This window comes from Schistocerca piceifrons, chromosome X, assembly GCF_021461385.2.
Source record: "Schistocerca piceifrons isolate TAMUIC-IGC-003096 chromosome X, iqSchPice1.1, whole genome shotgun sequence".
Lineage (NCBI taxonomy): Eukaryota > Metazoa > Arthropoda > Insecta > Orthoptera > Acrididae > Schistocerca > Schistocerca piceifrons.
In genome coordinates this window covers 240,897,330-240,918,687 of record NC_060149.1, presented here as the reverse complement: position 1 = coordinate 240,918,687, position 21,358 = coordinate 240,897,330, and the positions used below count along the sequence as shown (strand labels likewise).

Below are 21,358 nucleotides of genomic sequence, written 5' to 3'. Positions count from 1 at the left end.
GCGATGTACGTGCTGCAGCAAACCGTTTCTTCTGTTCACGAACCTTATGGGAAAAGTACATGGGTAATCGAAGAATGAATTAAGCTTTCTGGCGAACATCTGGTTCTTGAAATTTTCTTTCATCCTTCTATGTGATAAACAAAATTTTCTTCCAGCTTCGCCCACCGTCCAGTAATTTAGACTATGATATAATAAATATTTTTATTTTCAACCAAACTAAAGTACATATTTTGTAAGTAGGCTGTTTAGGTTTTTATATTGGTAACGCCACATAGTGCTCTGTATGAAAATCACTGGCTGTGCTGTGTGCAGTCTGTGGCTGGTTGGCATTGTTGGAATATTCGCTATTGTAGTGTTGGGCAGTTGGATGTGAACAGCGCGTAGCGTTGTGCAGTTGGAGGTGAGCCGCCAGCAGTGGTGGCTGTGGGGAGAGAGATGGCAGAGTTTTGAGAGCGGATGATCTGGACGTGTGTCCATCAGAGAGAGTAAATTTGTAAGACTGGATGTCATAAACTGATATATATATTATGACTTTTGAACACTATTAAGGCAAATACACTGTCTGTTCTCTATCAAAATCTTTCATTTGCTAACTATGCCTATCAGTAGTTAGTGCCCTCAGTAGTTAGATTTTTTCACTTAGCTGGCAGTATTGGCGCTCGCTGTATTGCAGTAGTTCGAGATTTTTGTGAGGTAAGTGATTCATAAAAGGTATAGGTTATTATTAGTCAGGGCCATTCTTTTGTAGGGATTATTGAAAGTCAGAATGCGTTGCGCTAAAAATATTGTGTCAGTTTAGTGAATGTCTAAGTACGTTCAGTTTTGCTCAGCTGTTTGAAAATCAAATAACGTAAGAGGTTTATCAGCACAGTAATTCATAAATTTTTCTAAGGGGATGTTTCAGTTTAAAAATACCGATTCATTTCTCTTTATAAACTATATAAAAAAAATTATAACCAAGAAGACAGATTGACCTCGTGAGCATTGTATAAGCAGTGTTCTTCACATATAATATTACTTGGCCAATATGAAGTCAATCAATGCAAACCTCACACAATCCCGAGCTTCAGTTATCTCTGTGTGACGCCTCCATTTATATTCTTCTTAACTGCTGTTTTCAAGTGCTGGATGATGTGATTCACTACAATTGTGAACAGCTGATTGTGCTTAAAAACAGTACAATAGTGTAAGAATCTATCGGCTCGTATGTCTAAGGAGAATTACACGAGTTTCCCTTATTGTAGGTAGTAATGACAGAGAAGGACTTCATACTGATAAAAATTTCAGTAACGGTCAAAATTATCAGTAAACGTATCCCTATGTCGTATACTTCACAACTATTTGGATCTGTTTTGTAGTCAACCAGTAACTTCTGGATTCGTTGTAAAACAAAAATATTTCTCTTTATCCTTATAGTTTTGAAAAATTAATGTTTCGTCGACTAATGGCTTGGAGCTTCATTAACCACCAGGTATTCAGAGTACTTAAAGTACAGACATACGTGTCACAGCGGATCAGACATCTGCATGTTTGTATTAAACGAGAAGGACTAATCTTTTAATGTTTCTGCTAATCTATCTTGCATAATGTGGTCTTAAAAGTGAATATTCGAAATTGATATGAGTCTGTTGTTGGTAATGGTAAATAAGCCTTGGTATCTGCTGCCCTGTATCACATGTTATATAATGGACTTTATTTTCACCGCAACGACAGGACACTATTTCACTTTTTAATGATCACTGAACACATATCTGTATTCAGAATCCTACCAAATATCATTTCATGAGAAGACTATGCACGTGGACAGAAAAATACGCTTTTTGTGCCAGTAAGACATTGGCTACAGTGCCCCCATGCCATCAATCTAAGTAGCAGACTCCAATTATCTAGTTGTATTATGTGACTTAACTAATTTAAAACCGTAAACATAAGCATTATTCTCATTAAATTACACTTTCGAAAAATAACTGTTATATTTACATATCAGCCTTTAATGTAGCCATATTGTGGTAGAATTGTATGAGACCTGCAATTACCTTATGAAACACATCTTTATCCTGATTCTTCTAAAGTAGCCTCATGACCTATAATTACTCCAAACAGACATTAAACTAACAAAATATTACATTATGTCCTGTTACAAAAACTCAAAAGGTTGGCATCTGAAACTACTAAAAATTCTCCCCAATGTATACTCCGTTTTTTTTGTGATTACGACTATTATTCTTTTGTCTTTTTTATTAAAAATGTTGTACGAGTGTCGGTGGGTCGTTTGGCGTGTTCTTACCTCCACATGGCTCACTTGACTGAAGCCTGTAATTATTTTTCGAAAACAGAATTGGATTCTAGTTAGACGTGCGAAAGTGTTTATGATTTTTATGGTGTTTTGAGGTTCTAATGTTTTCAGACATTCATCCAGTGCACTTTTGCGCTATACAGTTGGTACTCATAACTTGTTCATGTGAAGTCAACAAACTGAAGTATAGTTTAAAACCATGATGCTTGATACAGGGTTCTGCGTGTACTTTTAATAGCAATAAACAGTCCTCCTTTGTTATTATGATTAGCCAGTCTGATGATGATATCAAATCGAAAATCTGAAAATAGTAAACATTACTGTAACTGCTTTTACCATTTTAAGACGTTTTTTCTGTATCTTCTACATGCCTTTTACCTATCCTATTGCAACACAGTGTGAAAACTGTACAAAACCTTCGCCAATTCACCCATGCAATATATTCAGTATCAGTTGCTTACAGCAATATATTTTTTGTTTCTAGTTTTAGTAACAACATTAGATTTTATAACTTTCAAGTACTGCTGATGGTAGGGGTAAAAGTAGAAAATGTTTTTTAGGAAATGTTTTATTCATATCTGACTTTAATTATATTTACATTATATAAGGATGTCACGAAAAAATCGTATTCACTTACTTTCATTTATATTGCTGATAATGTTAGCCTTATTCCCAGCATTGTTCTTTAGCGATGTAGTGTACTAATCACCATGTATTATTGCTCTGCTACATATAAATACTACAGCGCTGACATGCATTCACTTTTCTTAAAACATTTTGTCTACTGTTAACACGAGTGCATTTCTAAGTTTATCATTGTGTTAAATCAACTAAATATTTGTCTATAATTTCGGATAAGACAAACGAAAATGAATGTTTATAGTTATAAATGAAATTTTTTTGGTAATATGTTCCTTTTTCACAAACTGGAAGGAAATAGATATTTTTTCACTACAAAACTCAATAAAATTACTGAAGAAGAATCACAACTTGCAGCAATTTTAGCTTTTTTATATTCCTTAGAAATTCCCTCCAACAGTCTGAGGGAAACTAATTATTCCCAGTAAGTGCACCAGCTGATCAACGTGATAACATATTGTTTATGAAATGGACTAGAAGCCTGGAGACACAGACATCTTGAGACGGTACTAAACATGTTGCACTGAAATATAATATACATGTTTATTTCTTTTTAATAAAAATTCATTTACGCAATTATACTCTCAATGAAGCGACCTCCGACAGTAAACCTTTACTTCGAGGAAATATCGCATCCACTGTTTAACGGCCACGGTTACATTTCAGTGGTACAGTGGTTACCATTGAGAATATCGTGTCTTTCTGCTTTTTTTAAGTGTTCTACTGATATGTACAAGCACCTGTTTGGTTCATTCGGATAATTACAGAATTAACACTATATTATTTCAAAAATATAATTTAGACAAGAATGTGATTTAATCTGTTCTACTATCTTTTGTTGGAGCATTTTCAGCCAACTACTAGCATACCAGAAATAAATAATGTAATTTTAGGTAATGACAATATAACAGGCAGCGAGCAAATCAAATGAACTAAACCAAGCTTTCACACTTTCCGTCTTACATTGCTGGAATTGCCTATCACTCATTATCAGCATTATTCTCGTGAACAGAACACAAGATACCAGTCATAAACATATAATTAAGCCACAAGCTTCTCAGATAAATCCCACATACAGTAGGAATATGGCAACCTGCACTCCACAACGATTAGTAGCTACGGTGGATTAAATGGGAGATCATTCTCAAACGTCCGCGCAGGAGGGATTTATAGTTCTCGTTTCGTTACTCCCTCTTGACGCACAGCGGAATTGTCTGACAGGCTGGTGCACTGCTATTGCTACTGCATAATGTTTGTTGATGCTGCCAGTAGTCCAAGTCACTGCACAGTGTCGCGTCGGTTCACGGTGTTGTGGGAGCAGCCAGAACGCCGGAGACGGTCTGCGGGGCCGTCGGCGGCGGCTGCTGTTGCTGCTGCGGGGGCGGTGCTGTCGTCTCCTCGTCATCCTCATCGATTGGCACTGTGCTGTGGTTGTAGAGGCCCTGCGCCATCAGCTGCAGCGCCAGCGGGTTCTTCTGTCCGCTGGCCTTCTTGATCTTGGCGCGCTTGTTCTGGAACCAGATCTTGATCTGCGCCTCGTTGAGGCCCAGCTCCCTGGCCAGCTCCTGGCGGCGGCGCTCAGTCAGGTATCTGTTCTCGGTGAACTCGTGTTTCAGCCGCGCCAGCTGCTCGCCGCTGAACGCCGTGCGCGGCCGCTTCTCCTCCGGCTTCTTGTCTTTGCGCTTCAGCCGTCGCGACCGAGGACCTGCAACAAGGGGAAACAACTTGTAAAGGAAATGTTGTGAGTTTTACCAGGGCGCGAGACTTCATAAAAGATCTGACAAGGCATGCCCTTATCTTTGGAAACATTTATAAATGGTTCAAATACACTACTGCCCATTAAAATTGCTACACCACGAAGATAGCGTGCTACAGACGTGAAATTTAACCGACAGGAAGAAGATGCTGTGATACGCAAATGATTAACTTTTCAGAGCACTCACACAAAGTTGGCGCCGGTGGCGACACCTACAACGTGCTGACATGAGGAAAGTTTCAACCGATTTCTCATACACAAACAGCAGTTGACCGACGTTGCCTGGTGAAACGTTGTTGTGATGCCCCGTCTAAGCAGGAGAAATGTGTATCATCACACTTCCGACTTTGATAAAGGTCGGATTGTAACCTATCGAGATTGCGGTTTATCGTATCGCGACATTGCTGCTCGCGTTGGTCGATATCCAATGACTGTTAGCAGAATATGAAATCGGTGGGTTCGGGAGGGTAATACGGAACGCTCTACTGGATCGCAACGACCTCGTATCACTAGCAGTGAAGATGACAGGCATCTTATCCGTATGGCTGTAACGGGTTGTGCAGCAACGTCTCGATCCCTGAGTTAACAGATGGGGACGTTTGCAAGACAACAACCGTCTGCACGAACAGTTCGACGACGTTTGCAGCAGCATGGACTACCATCTCGGAGATCACGGCTGCGGTTACCCTTGACGCTGCATCACAGGCAGGAGCGCCTGCAATGGTGTACTCAACGACCAACCTGGGTTCACGAATAGCAAAACGTCACTTTTTCGGATGAATCCAGGTTTTTTTTACAGCATCATGATGGTCGCATCCGTGTTTGGCGACATCGCGGTGAACGCACATTGATAGGGTGTATTCTTCATCGCCATACTGGCGTATCACCCGGGGTGATCGTATTGGGTGCCACTGGTTACACGTCTCGGTCACCTCTTGTTCGCATTGACGGCACTTTGAACCGTGGACGTTACATCTCAGTTGTGTTACGACCCGTGGCTCTACCCTTCATTCTATCCCTGCGAAACCCTACATTTTAGCAGGATAATTCACGACCGTAAATTGCAGGTCCTGTACGGGCCTTTCTGGATACAGAAAATGTTCGAGTGCTGCCCTGACCAGCACGTTCTCCAGATCTCTCACCAACTGAAAACGTCTGGTCAATGGTGACCGAGCAAATGGCTCGTCACAATACGCCAGTCACTACTCTTGATGGACTGTGGTGTCATGTTGAAGCTGCATGGGCAGCTGTACCTATACATGCTAACCAATCTTTGTTTGACTCAATGCCCAGGCGTATCAAGGCCGTTATTACGGCCAGAGGTGGTTGTTCTGGATACTGATTTCTAAGGATCTATGCTCCCAAATTGCGTGGAAATGTAACCACAAATCAGTTCTTGTACAATATATTTGTCCAATCAATACCCGTTTATCATCTGCATTTCTTCTTGGTGCTGTAATTTTAATGTCCAGTAGTGTACCTCTAAGTACTATGGGACTTAACATCTGAGGTCATCAGTCCCCTAGACTTAGAACTACTTAAACCTAACTAACCTAAGGACATCACACACATCCAAGCCCGAGGCAGGATTCGCACCTGCGACCGCAGCAGCCGTGTGGTTCCAGACTGAAGTGCCTAGAACAGCTCGGCCACCGCGGCCGGCGGAAACATTTATTAGGAGCTCAGCAAACGAAGCCTTCGCCTGCAGGGGCCACAGGAATGTAGTAATTCATGTACAGATAAACCTCTACAGAATGTGTTACGTTTGGTTTATTTGACTAGTTTCACTCATATACATTATCTGATCAAAAGCAGCCAATCGCCCTATATAACGCGAAATAGCTGTTACGAAATGCATACCGGCCGGCCAGAGTGGCCGAGCGGTACTAGGCGCTACAGTCTGGAACCGCGCGCCCGCTACGGTAGCAGGTTCGAATCCTGCCTCGGGCTTGGATGTGTGTGATGTCCTTAGGTTAGTTAGATTTAAGTAGTTCTGAGTTCTAGGGGACTGATGACCTCAGAAGTTGTCTCATAGTGCTCAGAGCCATTTGAACCATTTTTGAAATGCGTATTCGCGAGTATAAAAGAAGGCGGGAAGTATTGTGTTGTGAGTAGAGATGCAGTAAGAGAAGAATGGGTCGATCAGCATAGCTGAGTGACTGCGAACATGGACCTGCCGATGGATTTAACCTGAGTAACAAATCCATCAAGGAGGAAACGATTCTGATGCTGCCTAAGTCGACTGTTGGTGAAATGATTGCGAAGAAAGGCAAAGAAACAATATCAATAAACCAAGACCAAGAGACCTCATGTACTGTAGTGGTTCTAGCCGTTACAGTCTGGAACTGCGCGACCGCTACGGTCGCAAGTTCGAATCCTGCCTCGGGCATGGGTGTGTGTGATGTCCTTAGGTTAGTTAGGTTTAAGTAGTTCTAAGTTCTAGGGAACAGATGACCTCATAAGTTAAGAGCCATTTGAACCAATACAATGTAATTAGAACATACTCACAAATAAAACTAAAGTTACGGCATTTTGTGGAAATGAATATCTTTCTAGGAGACCACACAGCAAGCGTATTTTTGTAATTGTTTATACTTATGGTACGTGAAGTTCAGAACTCAAATATCAACGACATGGAGCAGAGTGATATTTGACGGTGATTTTAACTGTGTTATTAACAGAAAAGAACCTAAAGAAATATTTAAACAGACTTGTGGCACTCGAATATATGGCTTGGAATTTAAATATGATTGACGCGTGGGAGGCAACAAATGCAGACTCATTAATAGACACCTGCTTCACTAGTCATTCAGCGAGCAGAATAGACCGGATTTACGTCTCACAAGGCTTACTACGTAACGTCACTACGTCAGAAATCTGGCTTGTAAATTCCTCCAATCATTATATTACTTATATACTGAAGCGCCAAAGAAACTGGTACAGGCATGCGTATTCAAATACAGAGGTATGTGAACAGGCACAATACGGCGCTGCGGTCGACAATGCCTGTATAAGACAAGTGCCTGGAGGAGTTGTTATATCGGTTACTGCAGCTACAATGGCAAGTTATCAAGATTTAAGTGAGTTTGAACGTGGCGTTATAGTCGGCGCACAAGCGATGGGACACAGCAGCTCCGAGGTAGCGATGAAATGGGTTTTTCCCATTAAACCGTTTCAAGAGTGTACCGTCAATGTCAGGAATCTGGTAAAACATCAAATCTCCGACATCGCTGCGGCCGGGAAAAGATCCTGCAAGAACGGGACCAACGACGACTGAAGAGAATCGTTCAACGTGACAAAAGTGCAGCCCTTCCGCAAATTGCTGCAGATTTCAGTGCATGACCATCAACAAGTGTCAACGTCTAAACCATTCAACGAACATCATCGATATGGCCTTTCGGAGCCGAAGGCCCACTCGTGTACCCTTGGTGACTGCACGACACAAAGCTTTACACCTCGCGTGGGCCCGTTCACACTGACATTGGACTGTTGATGACTGGAAACATGTTTCCTGGTCGGACGAGCCTCGTTTCATGTTGTATCGAGCGCATGGACGTGTACGGGTATGGAGACAACCTCATGAATTCATGGGTCCTGCATATCAGCAGGGGACTGTTGAAGCTGGTGGAGGCTCTGTAAGGGTGTGGGGCGTGTACAGTTGGATTGATATGATACGTCTAGATATCACTCTGACATGTGAGACGTACTTAAGCATCCTGTCTGATCTCCTGCATTCATGTCCATTGTGCATTCCGGAGGACTTGGGAAATTCCAGCAGGACAATGCGACACCTCACACGTCTAGAATTGCTACAGAGTGGCTCCAGGAACACTCTTTTGAGTTTAAACACTTCCGCTGATCACCAAACTTCCAAGACATAAACATTATTGAGCATGTCTGGGATGCCTTGCAACGTGTTGTTCAGAAGAGATCATCACCCCCTCGTACTCTTACGAATTTATGGACAGCCCTGCAAGAGTCATGGTGTCAGTTCCCTCCAGCAGATCTTCAGACGTTAGTCGAGTCCATACCACATCGTCTTGCGACACTTCTGCCAGCTCGCGGGGGTCCTACACGATATTAGGCAGGTACACCAATTTCTTTGGCTCTTCAGTGTATTACCAGTCTCAGTTTACAGACACAAACAACTTTCTGTGGAAAAGGATACTTGAAATTAAATACTACCATACTGAGAGACCAGGAATTAAGAATTATGGCGCTGGAAACATGGAAGACTTGTGCCACTACACGACGTGCTGACCGAAGCAGACAACAGTTCTCTCCACGAAAAATTTGAAGAAGTGTAAATATATGAAGCCCGAAAGGATAGTCTACAGCAGTAGAATACCAGCTGAATTTTACCTCATTTATTGGGATATACTGAAAGAGGATCTAATTAACGAATTCAGTGATGCATGGAATGTCCAATTATCAAACTTCCGCAGTCCCTGGACGCAGTATAACCGACACCTTGTGTAACTACCGTGACATACTATCTATTAAAGATATTTGAAAACCATGGGAATTTGTAACATCTGTCAATCTTTCGAAAGATTTCGACCGGGTCTTCCACAGTTTTATACTAAAATAAGTGCGGAAATGTATCTGCAACAAATTCTTCCAAATTTTCAGTCATTTTGCAAGGACCTCAGTCTAAAATCGTGATCAAGTGGGCCATTCGATATAAAGCGGTCAGTCTGTCAGGGTTTCCCGGGTTTCCCACTATCGATGGCCATCTATGCCTCTTCCAAGGAAACTTAACAGCTCACCCCCACAGAAATTCGTATGTCGAGCACTTGCAGATGATCTAAGCATGTCTGTGTCAGCATAAGGCCAGATACCGCGCCGGCCTGGGTGGCCGAGCTGTTCTAGGCGCTACAGTCTGGAACCGCGCGACCACTACGGTCACAGGTTCGAATACTGCCTCGGGCATGGATGTGTGTTATGACCTTAGGTTAGTTAGTTTTAAGTAGTTCTAAGTTCTAGGGGACTGATGAGCACAGAAGTTAAGTCCCATAGTGCTCAGAGCCATTTGAATCATTTGAAATTTCTGGGCGGCAACAGGGGAAATGATGAACCATATACACTCCAAGATCATGAACTTAGGGAAAGGTTTACCGCTGGAAGAACAACGTTGGTTACCAACAGCAACCAAGATATGAGGTTTAGGGCTAGACCCGGTTTCAGGCCTACAATGGGTGCAAACTTTCAGCTGGCGATTAATGTTGAACAAAGTTAGGGCTAGAATACAGCTAAATTCCAAGCGATGTCTCGATATGATACAGGAAGTAGAACTAGTGAACGAGGTCATATTATCCAAAGTGTATTCCATACCGTCCATTTTGATAGTACGAGCGCCAATAACCAAAAGTCTATTATCAGTAAGAGGATGTTCCGTATACTTTCGAGGTGAAATACAGCACGCTAACATTACCCATTGAAGAATGCAGGATGGGATTAATAGCTACTGGCGCAAAGTGCAAAACAATGGTAGTTCACAATGTTCTTAAAAAATCAAAATTCAGCCCCAACAACCAAACATGTATGGTTCTAAATGTAGTTCGCCCTGAAAGGCGAGTGGCACCCGTTAATATTGGTAAAATACATTCAAAGCTCAGCTTTTTCAGAACCATCATAGTCGAGAACAGCTACGTAACCCAGAAAGACAAAATGTGCAACGCAAAGAAATATTACTACCATATTAAGAAATGTTGAGTTCTTAACAGAATGGAAACTAAATACCTTCATGTCAGCTGTCATGAGGTGTGGAAGATGATTCATAACAAAGAGCTTACATCATGCATGACATAACAAATAGTTTACATCAAGTATGGGGACAAAATGGGACAAGGTCGTCAATGAAACGATTCCAAAGCGCAATCATATATCCATCTTGCGCATTCACCGCCTTTTGATGAGTGTAATGAAGAGGGCACGTTTATACACAGTTTCAAATGTCACCATTCACGAGCTGTCTGGAATTGGGCTCAACTGCGTACTGCACCTCTGTATATCAAGACGTTTTGACACCAGACCAACAGCCGTATCCCGGCCGGAAAAGCAATATGGAAATCTGGCTATCGAGACAATTCGTACTTACGTGATAACATCAGACACACCGCGTTTAACGGAAGTAAAACATTACACCATGTACTGCATAACAAACGAAATTATGAAAGCAGTTGCTGCATCTGGCACATTAAGACCAGTGTATACAGTGCATAAGTCTCTCCTTTTACTTCGTAATTAAGATTAATGCTCTTTGTAATTATGCTCCTTATATCTGAAATGCACCTTACGATCTGGAAGTAGGATACAGAAAAAAAAATATGCTACGACGAAGGAGACGAAATTTCTTTTATTTGCTCGTATTTCTCTGATTTTCCTGAAAGAGAAACAGGAACCTCAGTTTCTACAGTCGACAGCTGATTGGATTTATACAAAATATCAGAATTCTTCCCACATATGAAGAAGAATTTTTTGAAGGTAGAGAGACATAAAGGATTTCAAAAGAAGGAGAGAGTACTTTACATTTTAAGGATGAAGGAATATACTACCACCAAAATGGAATTTGCTGCATTATTACTTCTCCTTTTCAGTTTCACGAAATGAAAAATTGTTCATTATCATTTACCTCACAGTTAAGAAAAATTTAATTTTAATAAATAACAAAAAAGAAGAAATTATCACATGAAATGAAACGCATTAGTCACTTTCTTCTATTTTCCAGGAGCATTACTATGTTTCAACAAACAACATAAGGGTATAGAAGCCAGGCCGAGACGGCAGCTAAAGTTGAGAGACTGGCAGAGCTATAAGCGGGAGGGAAGGAGGGAAAAAAGTGGTACAACGCTTGCCTGCGACGTGGGCGGCTTGGGTTCTATTCCTGACCAAAGCTAATTTTAAACAGTAGTGCATGTTCTACAAACATTTCTGTGAAGCATAAATTATATAAGGAAGGAAAAAAAAATCGGTAGCGCTCGAATCCGGTAATCACTGTTTCGAGTATCGCTTTGGTTATTAGTGTTTTCGTTTTTTATCGCTCAGTTTGAATGACCACATAATTTAAATATTATATTCATCAAATATATGCTGATTAGCACATATCAAACTGTCATTTTTATGAAAATGGCACATCTTCTTTTTTACAGTTACATGCTGCAAACAAAAACCGAGTTTCCATTGTGAACACAAATTATTGATTACCGATCTTTCATAAATGAGTGTCTAATTTTTTAAAATTATAAATTAAATTTCTTTTCATCTTCATGTATTTCAGTTTTCGCAGATATGTGCGAAGAAATTAGAAATTTGTTAAAAATTTACTGCAGCCCAGACCAGAACCAAGGCCGCCACGAGCAATGTAAGCACTCTACCATAGACACACACTGCCCCTTCGAAACACTGATCGTACATTAGGACATTAAAGACAATAGGGAAACGTCAAAGTCGATTTCCTCAAAAATTTTTGAGTACCAACGGATCATGCACCACTGCAGCACGCGTGCACCAACATGTCTAAGGGCGGCGGCAAAACAGCCACTTCTAACGATGTTATGAACTGACTCTCAGTGTGAATCTTGATGGACTTCACATGTTTACGAGTTAAACTTATCTATACCTTAACAGATTATCTCAAGAGCAATGACGTCTCAACACCAAGCTATCTGCAGTGGTCTGTCTCAACATCGTATCATATATTTGAGTCCCGTTTTGGGTTTGAACGCTGCACAGTGTATGTATTTGTGTATAAGAAATAGTTCTGTGACAAATAAATTTGTGTCATATGTACTGCAAAGTCTTCCCGGGTTGATGTGTGGATTTATTACCACTGTAAGGAATTCGCATAAAGTCTCTAAATACTGTTGTTTACGTATATGTGTTAGGAAATGGTTCCTTCTGGTTGAAAGTAAATCTGTCCGAGACTTTTGCTAATACGCGCTTGCAACGTTAATCAGATAGCATTGTTGATCACGTTTGTTTTGCTGTTAACCAATGTGGAGTAAGCCACCAGATTTCAGCTCTATGCTGCCTCAAGTTAACTGAAGCGGGAAATGAAAGTAAAACTAAAACAAGAACCAAACGTTTCAGACATTCTTGCTATGCACTTATTTAATCTAGTCACTGTTCCGAACGTACCTGTCTTGTCGAATGTGCTTTATATATACTAGCACCAAGGCCTCAGCAAATACACTACTGGCCATTAAAATTGCTACACCACGAAGATGACATGCTACGGACACGAAATTTAACCGACAGGACGAAGATGTTGTAATATGCAAATGATTAGCTTTTCAGAGTATTCACACAAGGTCGGCGCCGGTGGTGACACCTACAACGTGCTGACATGAGGGAAGTTTCAACCGATTTCTCTTACACAAACAGCAGTTGACCGGCGTTGGCTGGTGAAACGTTGTTGTGACGCCTCGTGTACGGAGGAGAAATGCGTACCATCACGTTCCGACTTTGCTAAGGGTCGGATTGTAGCCTATCGAGATTGGGGTTTATCGTATAGAGACATTGCTGCTCGCGTTGGTCGAGATCCAATGACTGATAGCAGAATATGGATTCGGTGGGTTCAGGAGGGTAATATGGAACGCCGTGCTGGATCCTAATGGCCTCGTATCACTAGCAGTCGAGATGACAGGCATCTTATCCGCATGGCTGTAACGGATCGTGCAGCCACGTCTCGATCGTTGAGTCAACAGATGGGGACGTTTGCAAGACAACAACCATCTGCATGAACAGTTCGACGACGTTTGCAGCAGCATGGACTATCAGCTCGGAAACCATGGCTGCGGTTACGCTTGACGCTGCATCATAGGCAGGAGCGCCTGCGATGGTGTACTCAACGACGAACCTGGGTGCACGAATGGCAAGACGTCATTTTTTCGGATGAATCCAAGTTCTGTTTACAGCATCATGATGGTCGCATCCGTGTTTGGCGACATCGCGGTGAACGCACATTGGAAGCGTGTATTCGTCATCGCCATACTGGCGTATCACCTGGCGTGATGGTATGGGTTGCCATTGGTTACACGTCTCGGTCACCTCTTGTTCGCACTGACGGCACTTTGATCAGTGGACGTTACATTTCAGATGTGTTACGACCCGTGGCTCTACCCTTCATTCGATCCCTGCGAAACCCTACAGCAGGATAATGCACGATCGCATGTTGCAGGTCCTGTCGGGCCTTTCTGGATACAGAGAATGTTCGACTGCTGCCCTGGCCAGCACGTTCTCCAGATCTCTCACTAACTGAAAACATCTGGTCAATGGTGTCCGAGCAACTGGCTCGTCACAATACGCCAGTCACTACTCTTGATGGACTGTGGTATCGTGTTGAAGATGCATGGGCAGCTGTACCTGTACACGCCATCCAAGCTCTGTTTGACTCAATGCCCAGGCGTATCAAGGCCGTTATTACGGCCAGAGGTGGTTGTTCTGGGTACTGATTTCTCAGGATCCATGCACCCAAATTGCATGAAAATGTAATCACATGTCAGTTCTAGTATAATATATTTGTCGAATGAACACCCGTCTATCACCTGCATTTCTTCTTGGTGTAGCAATGTTAATGACCAGTAGTGTAATAGTAGAGTTTAATTTTTCGTTCTTTATACAATTTAATAACAGGCAATGCCTTCGCAAGCGTCTGTAAAGGTGCGACAGAGAGTTCGAACAGTTTGGCAGGGTTGCAGCCGTGTGAGCTGGGATGGCGCGACGGCGATCAATTGAGGCAGGCGAGGCGTGAGGCGTGGCACGTGTCCTGTCCCCGGGGATCTCGCGGTCGCGTATTTGGCGGCTCATTCGTCACACCCGGCCCTCTCGCAATGACGCCTACACCCTCGCCTGTTGCAGCTTAATAACTCTCTAATGGCACTTCCTTAGGGGAGCAGATCATCCTCAGCTCCCCTCTGCATTTATTCCGGAACAATTACATCCCTTTTAAACTAACGCATGTCGTACAGGATGTGATGAATGCATAACCTCCCGCACATCTCGTTACACACACACACACACACACACACACACACACACACACACACACACACAGGCACACAAGTGCATCTGGTTACAGATTCGCTACACAAAAAAAGGAGCGCTACGAAACTTTATTCGAGCATGTTTCAGGTGCGATGACTTAAAATGATTATGATACCTGTATCCAGTAGCAACAACTTGCTAATTTGTAAGACACAAATGGATTACATTCATTGGCGCGAGCGGACATTGACCTAAATCAATGGGGAAATTCGAAAATTTGTGCGGGATAGGGATTCGGATCTTGGTCTCCTGCTTAGTAGGCAGATGCGCTGACCACTGCGCCACCCTGACACAGTTGTCATCGCTACTGCAGGGACTACCCTAGCACGCCTCCATCTGACCCAAATTCTCAACTCACACACAACTAATGTAGTGTCCATTGCCCACTATCCTCATTACTCGTGACATTTGGCCGATTCCTGTTAGAGTTTGAGCCTGGTGTGCATTTGCACTGAAGCGATCATTCGCCGTCTCTCCATAATTATATATACAGGGTGTTTGAAAAAGAACTACCTAGTTTTAAATATAAATTTAATGGGGAAATTAATGAAAAATTACATCAATGAGTACATATCATGAAAGAGAATTCCTTCAAGTTTTGTTTAATGTTAGTAGACGTCAACGTGGGATCCATTCGTTGCCCTGCACACATCGAGACGATATCCCACTTCTCGCCACGTATTCACCAACATTTCAGGTGTAACTGTCCCAACTGCCGCGAATATTCTTTCCCGCAAGTGATTGATGTCTCTGATCTTTTCACTGTACACAACGTTTTTTATGTGGCCCCAAAAGAAAAAGTCGAGTGGGGTTAAGTCTGGGCTTCGTGGTGGCCAAGGTGTTGAGCCAGCCCTACCTATCCACCGAGTGTCAAGAGCCGCACGCACACGGTTTCTGTAATAAGGTTGGGCGCCATCTTGTTGGGAAAACACAAGCCCCTTGTCCCGCCTCAATATCGTCCATTTGGGGAAAGACGAACTCTGTCAATATGTCACAGTAAATGCAAAATACACTCCGCTTTCAGGCCACAAGTGGGCTATCGGGACCATCCGACCGCCGTGTCATCCTCAGTTGAGGATGCGGATACGAGGGGCGTGTGGTCAGCACACCGCTCTCCCGGTCGTTATGACGGTTTTCTTTGACCGGAGCCGCTACTATTCGGTCGAATAGTTCCTCAATTGGCATCATGAGGCTTAGTGCACACAGAAAAATGGCAACACCGCATGGCGGCCCGGATGGTCACCCATCCAAGTGCCGACCACGCCAGACAGCGCTTAACTTTGGTGATCCGACGGGACCCGGTGTATCCACTGCCGCAAGGCCTTTGCCCTGTCACAGTAAAGGTTTCCGTTTCTTGTTTTTGTACAAAAATGAAAGTACCAATCACACGATCTTCCATCAAACAGCACCAGACATCAACTTTGGGAGAGTCACATTGATGCTGGATAACTTCATGTGGATGCTCTGCCCCTCAAATTCTGCACTGTTCCACTGACATGAAATGTAGCCTCATTGCTCTGTACTTCACTGCACGCATGCGTGGACTGAACTGAAAGAACAGAGGAAAAAGCAGCACTGGTGCCTTCTCAAAGTCAAGCAGACCTGCCAACTGCAGGGGAGCCAAACTTGGAGAGTTGATGAATCAAACACCACAAACTAGAGTAGTCTATGTCACTTTGTACAGATTCTATGACACATTAAAACTAGGGAGTTCTTTTTCAAACACTCGGTATGTGTAGTGTCTGTTCTTTCGAAAACCATATATATGCATATATTGCTAATTTTAATATTACTCATTTTATGGGCTATCCTGAGATAGAAGCTGTTAAATGAATCATTGTACACAATCTGATCAAAAGTGTCCGAAGAACCCAAGGTAATGTGGAATTGGCCACTAGATGTCACGGAACGGGACATGCCTGTATAAAAGGAAGCGAGGAGTGTTGTGTTGTCACTAGAGAAGCAGTAGCGCATAATGATCGGTTAAGAGAGCTCAGTGACTTCGAACGTGAACTCATCATTTATTTACGGCTTGGTAACAGGTCCATCAGGGGCATTTCGACCGTTCTGAAGTTTCCCAAGTAGACAGTTTGTGATGTGACACTGAAGTGCAAACACGAAGGAACAATCACAGCTAAACCAAACAGGCAGACCTCAGGGACCGTCGATCATTGTGGAAGGTGATTGTTAAAATGACATGAACATAGCGGAAGGAATCACACGAGAGTTACAAACTGCTATCATCATTCCAGACGGTAAAATGATTGTGCTTATAGAGTTACAGGAATGGTTTACAATGGTCGATCAGCTCTTCATAAGTTACACATTTCTGTATTGAATGTTAAGCGACGTTTGGTGAAAAGAGCGACGCAGCTGGACAGAGAATGACTTGAAACAAGTGATTCTTAGTGATTTGGTCATACGATGGAAGGGTTTGGGTTTGGCAGTTAGCTGGAAAACATTACCTGTCTTCATGTGTAGCAACAACAGTAAAGTGCGGAACAGGTGGCATTACGATATGGGAGGTTATTTCGCCTTCTGGGTGTCGTCCCGATACACCTCTTAAGATAATGCTGAATGTGGAAGGATGTGAACACATTTTCCAGCATTGTGTACTCCGTACGACAGAGACAGCTAGGAGACAATGACAATGCACTCTGTCATAAAGCAGCATCTCTAAGGCTGTGATTTATGGTTTATAGCTTTCCTGTCCAGAGTGCCAACATGAACCCAATGGAACACCTTTGGGATGAGTTACAACGGCGACTTTTTTCGGGGTACCAGCGTCCGAAATCACTATCTTCCTTCGTTTCGGCTGCAATTTCTCCACAGACATTCAGGCACCTTACTTACATCCCCAGCACAGTTCAAGCCGTCATACAGGCGAACCCACTTCATATTAATTTCCGCTAATAGGTGTACGGATGCCATTGATCAGATACAGTATTTCCTTAGCAAAACACACCCACACGTGATGTTAAAACACAGCTACGTTTTTGGAGGGTTACGATTTTGTATCTGGCTTCTCGTTGTTAGATCATCTGTCAGAATGTCTTGAATTTTTTAACTAGCAATCACAATGTAATATTAGCTAGATGAAAGTCCTCAACTCATTCCAAAATTTGAAAAGGGGCGCACTGATGAACGACCGGTAGTATGGCGGGACGGCACACTGAAACAGAAGCTCGAAGGACCTACAACGGACATTCGATGGGAGTTCAAATAGTACGTTATACATTATTGCGGCAAGCCAGTTAACTTTTATTGAATGCTGCGCTACACTTCACAGTGACGTTGATACATGAGACTATTTTTCACGATTCTCTGTAAAGAATGGTCGGAACCTTCTAGAAATCGTTTAATCCCTCGACGACAGAAACCCATTCCTTGATCACGGAGTCATTCGAGAACCACTGTGTGAACTTCTTCAGCGTTGAAAGCATCCCCCCTCCCCCGCAGGTGAAGGAAATCGTATGGTGCAAAATCTGGGCTGTATGGTAGATCAGCATCACACGCGACTCTGCGGCCTAAGTCTGATTATTGACACCATTTCACTACGGCTGACGCCGGCCGCTGTGGTCGAGAGGTTCTAGGCGCTTCAGTCCGGAACCACGTGGCTGCTACGGTCGCAGGTTCGAATCCTGCCTCGGGCATGGATTTGTGTGATGTCCTTAGGTTAGTTAGGTTTAAGTAGTTCTAAGTCTAGGGGACTGATGACCTCAGATGTTAAGTCCCATAGTGCTTGGAGCCATTTGAACCACTATGGATGAGTGCGACATTACATTGGGTCTATATACCGCCAGAATATTAGTGTGAATCTGTGTGTAACATAGAACTTTCGGCCCAAGACTCGTACTGTTGTCACGCCTACTTCAACTTTGGAAAACGAATACGGTCGCCGCGCCAGTTCACTCGTTCACTGTGATGCACGTGTCATACGTACCACAGCACAGCTGTGTGTAGCAAAACCCGAAACATGCACTCTCTTCTGACAATGTACCGCTCTAGCTGCCTCACTGTCTTAGGATGCAATTTACTTTCTGAAGTCCCCCCGAACAAAAAAAAATTAGAGGAAAGGCAATGCAAGACTTTAAAATGACGCGTGAGGAGTATTCTCTGTATGTTAAACGTGAAAGATTTTAGTTTCTTCTTTGGCCTTCTTTGACAGGATTTAACTACAACCAATATCAGTGAGAGTACTCTCTCGAGTGTTTCAGTAACAGAGAAAGGGAACAACAGTGAACTATAGAAGAAGCTATTCTTCTAAATTAGTTAACTGAAATAACGGAAAACCTGAATCTGGACGGTGGAATAATGAGTCTCTTCTGTTACATCCCACTGCTTTCGCTCAGGGCTTCTTAATTAATTCTTAGGGAAAAAAAGAAGTGCCATTTCTGTCCAGATTTTTCTAAAGTGCAGCATTGTGCAATGATGGAATACTTTACCGTTATTTGAATCTTTTTCAAACCGTTTACTCAACGGCAGAATGACATAATTTATGTGATGTATTAACTTTGTAGTTTATTTTTGGTCAAAACTTATTCTTAATCCCAATTTTTTCGTATGTTTCTGTTTCGCATTCACGCCCTGCTTCTTCCTCTAACTTACGAAGTAGAGTTGCAAAATAATCGCAGACTGCCTAGTGGATACCATTCCTGCAAGTCTGTCTAAAAAATCACTTTCATGGAAAAGATGGTGAAATAAATGCAGGTGAAAATTAGGGCCTCTATTCACTCGCAGCCCCACTCATGCTTTTCTTTCTTTTCTAATGGTTTAAACAGAAATCTCTTGTAAGTTTTATGACCTATGGAAACATCTGATGGACTTCTTCAACTCACTGACCGCCCACTCCTTTACTGTTCGGCCTGTCTGAGGATCTGAGCCTTACATTTAGCACACTGCTGATAAATAACTACTCTTTACTTGGAAAGGTGATTTTCTGAAACGCAAGTGACACTATGAAATTTTTGTTAGTCTTATAATTTATAATTATCACATCATGACTTCTTTAAAGCTTTTAAGAAGTTCCGCTTACTATTTTTTGGTATTAGGAAAGAAGACAGCAATTACAATCATTGCAAATGAATGAGAATGTCTGGTCGAAAACCAGACCAATGCATAGATCGTACTACCAGAGGGAGGGGCCTCTGTGCCCATCACAGAATTTCTTTTTTTTTTAATTCGTTAATTCCTGTTCGTTCTTATCAATAAAACCGTTTTTAAAAAGGTATGTACATGTAGCGTACTGAACCAAATAAATCTTTTAGCACAATCTTAGCAATACCAAAGCATTTTCCGTAACTATACGCAGAACGGAGGGGTACGTCATGATCACTATAATTTAAAAAAAAACATAAATTTCGTTAACTGTTATGAGCTTTATTCGCAGTATAACTGTTATGAGCTTTATTCGCAGTATACTTTTTCAGTATATATAGATGTGTAAGAAGGGCCCTGAATTTGAAAATATGAATATGACATTTGTACTTAAAAGTCACATGCATTTAAGTTTCTGTGTTATGTTTTACAGTAATATTGAAACCAATAACAGACTCTGCTGTAAGAAATGATTAAAAACAATAAATATTTTTTTCAAAGTTTTAAAATTGAAGTACATGACTAGATTACAATATATTCAAAAGGCGGACATGAAGTACACCCCTCTTCCCCTCCTTGGTATTACGATTGTTAACAAACATTGCAACTTTCTGTGACCGAAGTGCAATGATTATGCCAACGGCGTTTAATGGATATGTGACGGGGTTCCCGTTCACGACTTTGGAAGATACCTACAGATGCTCCTCTGATCTCTGTCGGCAATGTATCACTGAGGTAGACTACTACGATATAGCCACTGTCAAATTATAAAGTGCTCACTGTAGTGACACTGTCTCTCCGATGTATCTGTTGTAGTTTACTGTCAACTATCATTAATCTTTCTTACATATAAAGCATTTTTCAGTAAAGTAATTATTTAACTATTGGTGGTTTTATTTCTGTTGTTTTCAGTTGTCTGCCGTGTTCTATGGTTGTTGCGACACGTTCTGTATGCGCATGGGATATGAAGTCCACTGCCGACCATTGTGCCCCAGTGGTTGAGGGAGAATTGAAATCCAAATCCCCACCCAACCATCCTAATTTTGGGTTCCGTAAGTCATTTAAGGAAAATGTCTGCGAGATTCCCTATAAATTATCACTTCTGAATTCCTGACCTATGGCGCTTCTGTCTTGGAATGTACTCCGCCTGCAGTAACACCGTCGTCGACAAGACGTTAATTTTAAATCGTCCTTTCTACAATTTGAATAATTGGCGAGGTGGTTTCACATCTGCAGCCATCAGTGTGGACCCGGAGATAGAGGTACGAGGTGATGTTGCTGTAATGATGGCCACCGCCCTGCTACTTATAAAAACGGCGTTTTTCCGTTTCTGTTCGGGCGGTATCCAACACGTACGTTAAGGCGTAGCTGCCTTAAACGAGACATCGTTTCGACTCGCCCGAAAGGATTAATCAAGGAAATGGGCGTTAACATGGCAGCGCATTTACGAGGTGCAGTTACTGAGACGTAGAAGGCTCATTAGGAAGCTCAGCACAGCCAGAGGAAGTCGGGAGAATTTAGTT

At 42.3% G+C, this 21,358-nt stretch overlaps 1 protein-coding gene across 1 annotated transcript in view; it reads right to left on the bottom strand.

Moving 5' to 3' along the window:
- Positions 1-2,862: 2,862 nt before the first annotated feature.
- LOC124721672 (homeobox protein engrailed-1-B-like) overlaps positions 2,863-21,358 on the bottom strand; it is a 156,701-nt gene continuing 138,205 nt past the window's right edge. The window contains exon 2 of the mRNA XM_047246745.1: positions 2,863-4,640. Within this exon, the coding sequence (XP_047102701.1) occupies positions 4,237-4,640 (404 nt within the window). The 3' untranslated portion in view covers positions 2,863-4,236. The remainder of the gene's footprint in view (positions 4,641-21,358) is intronic.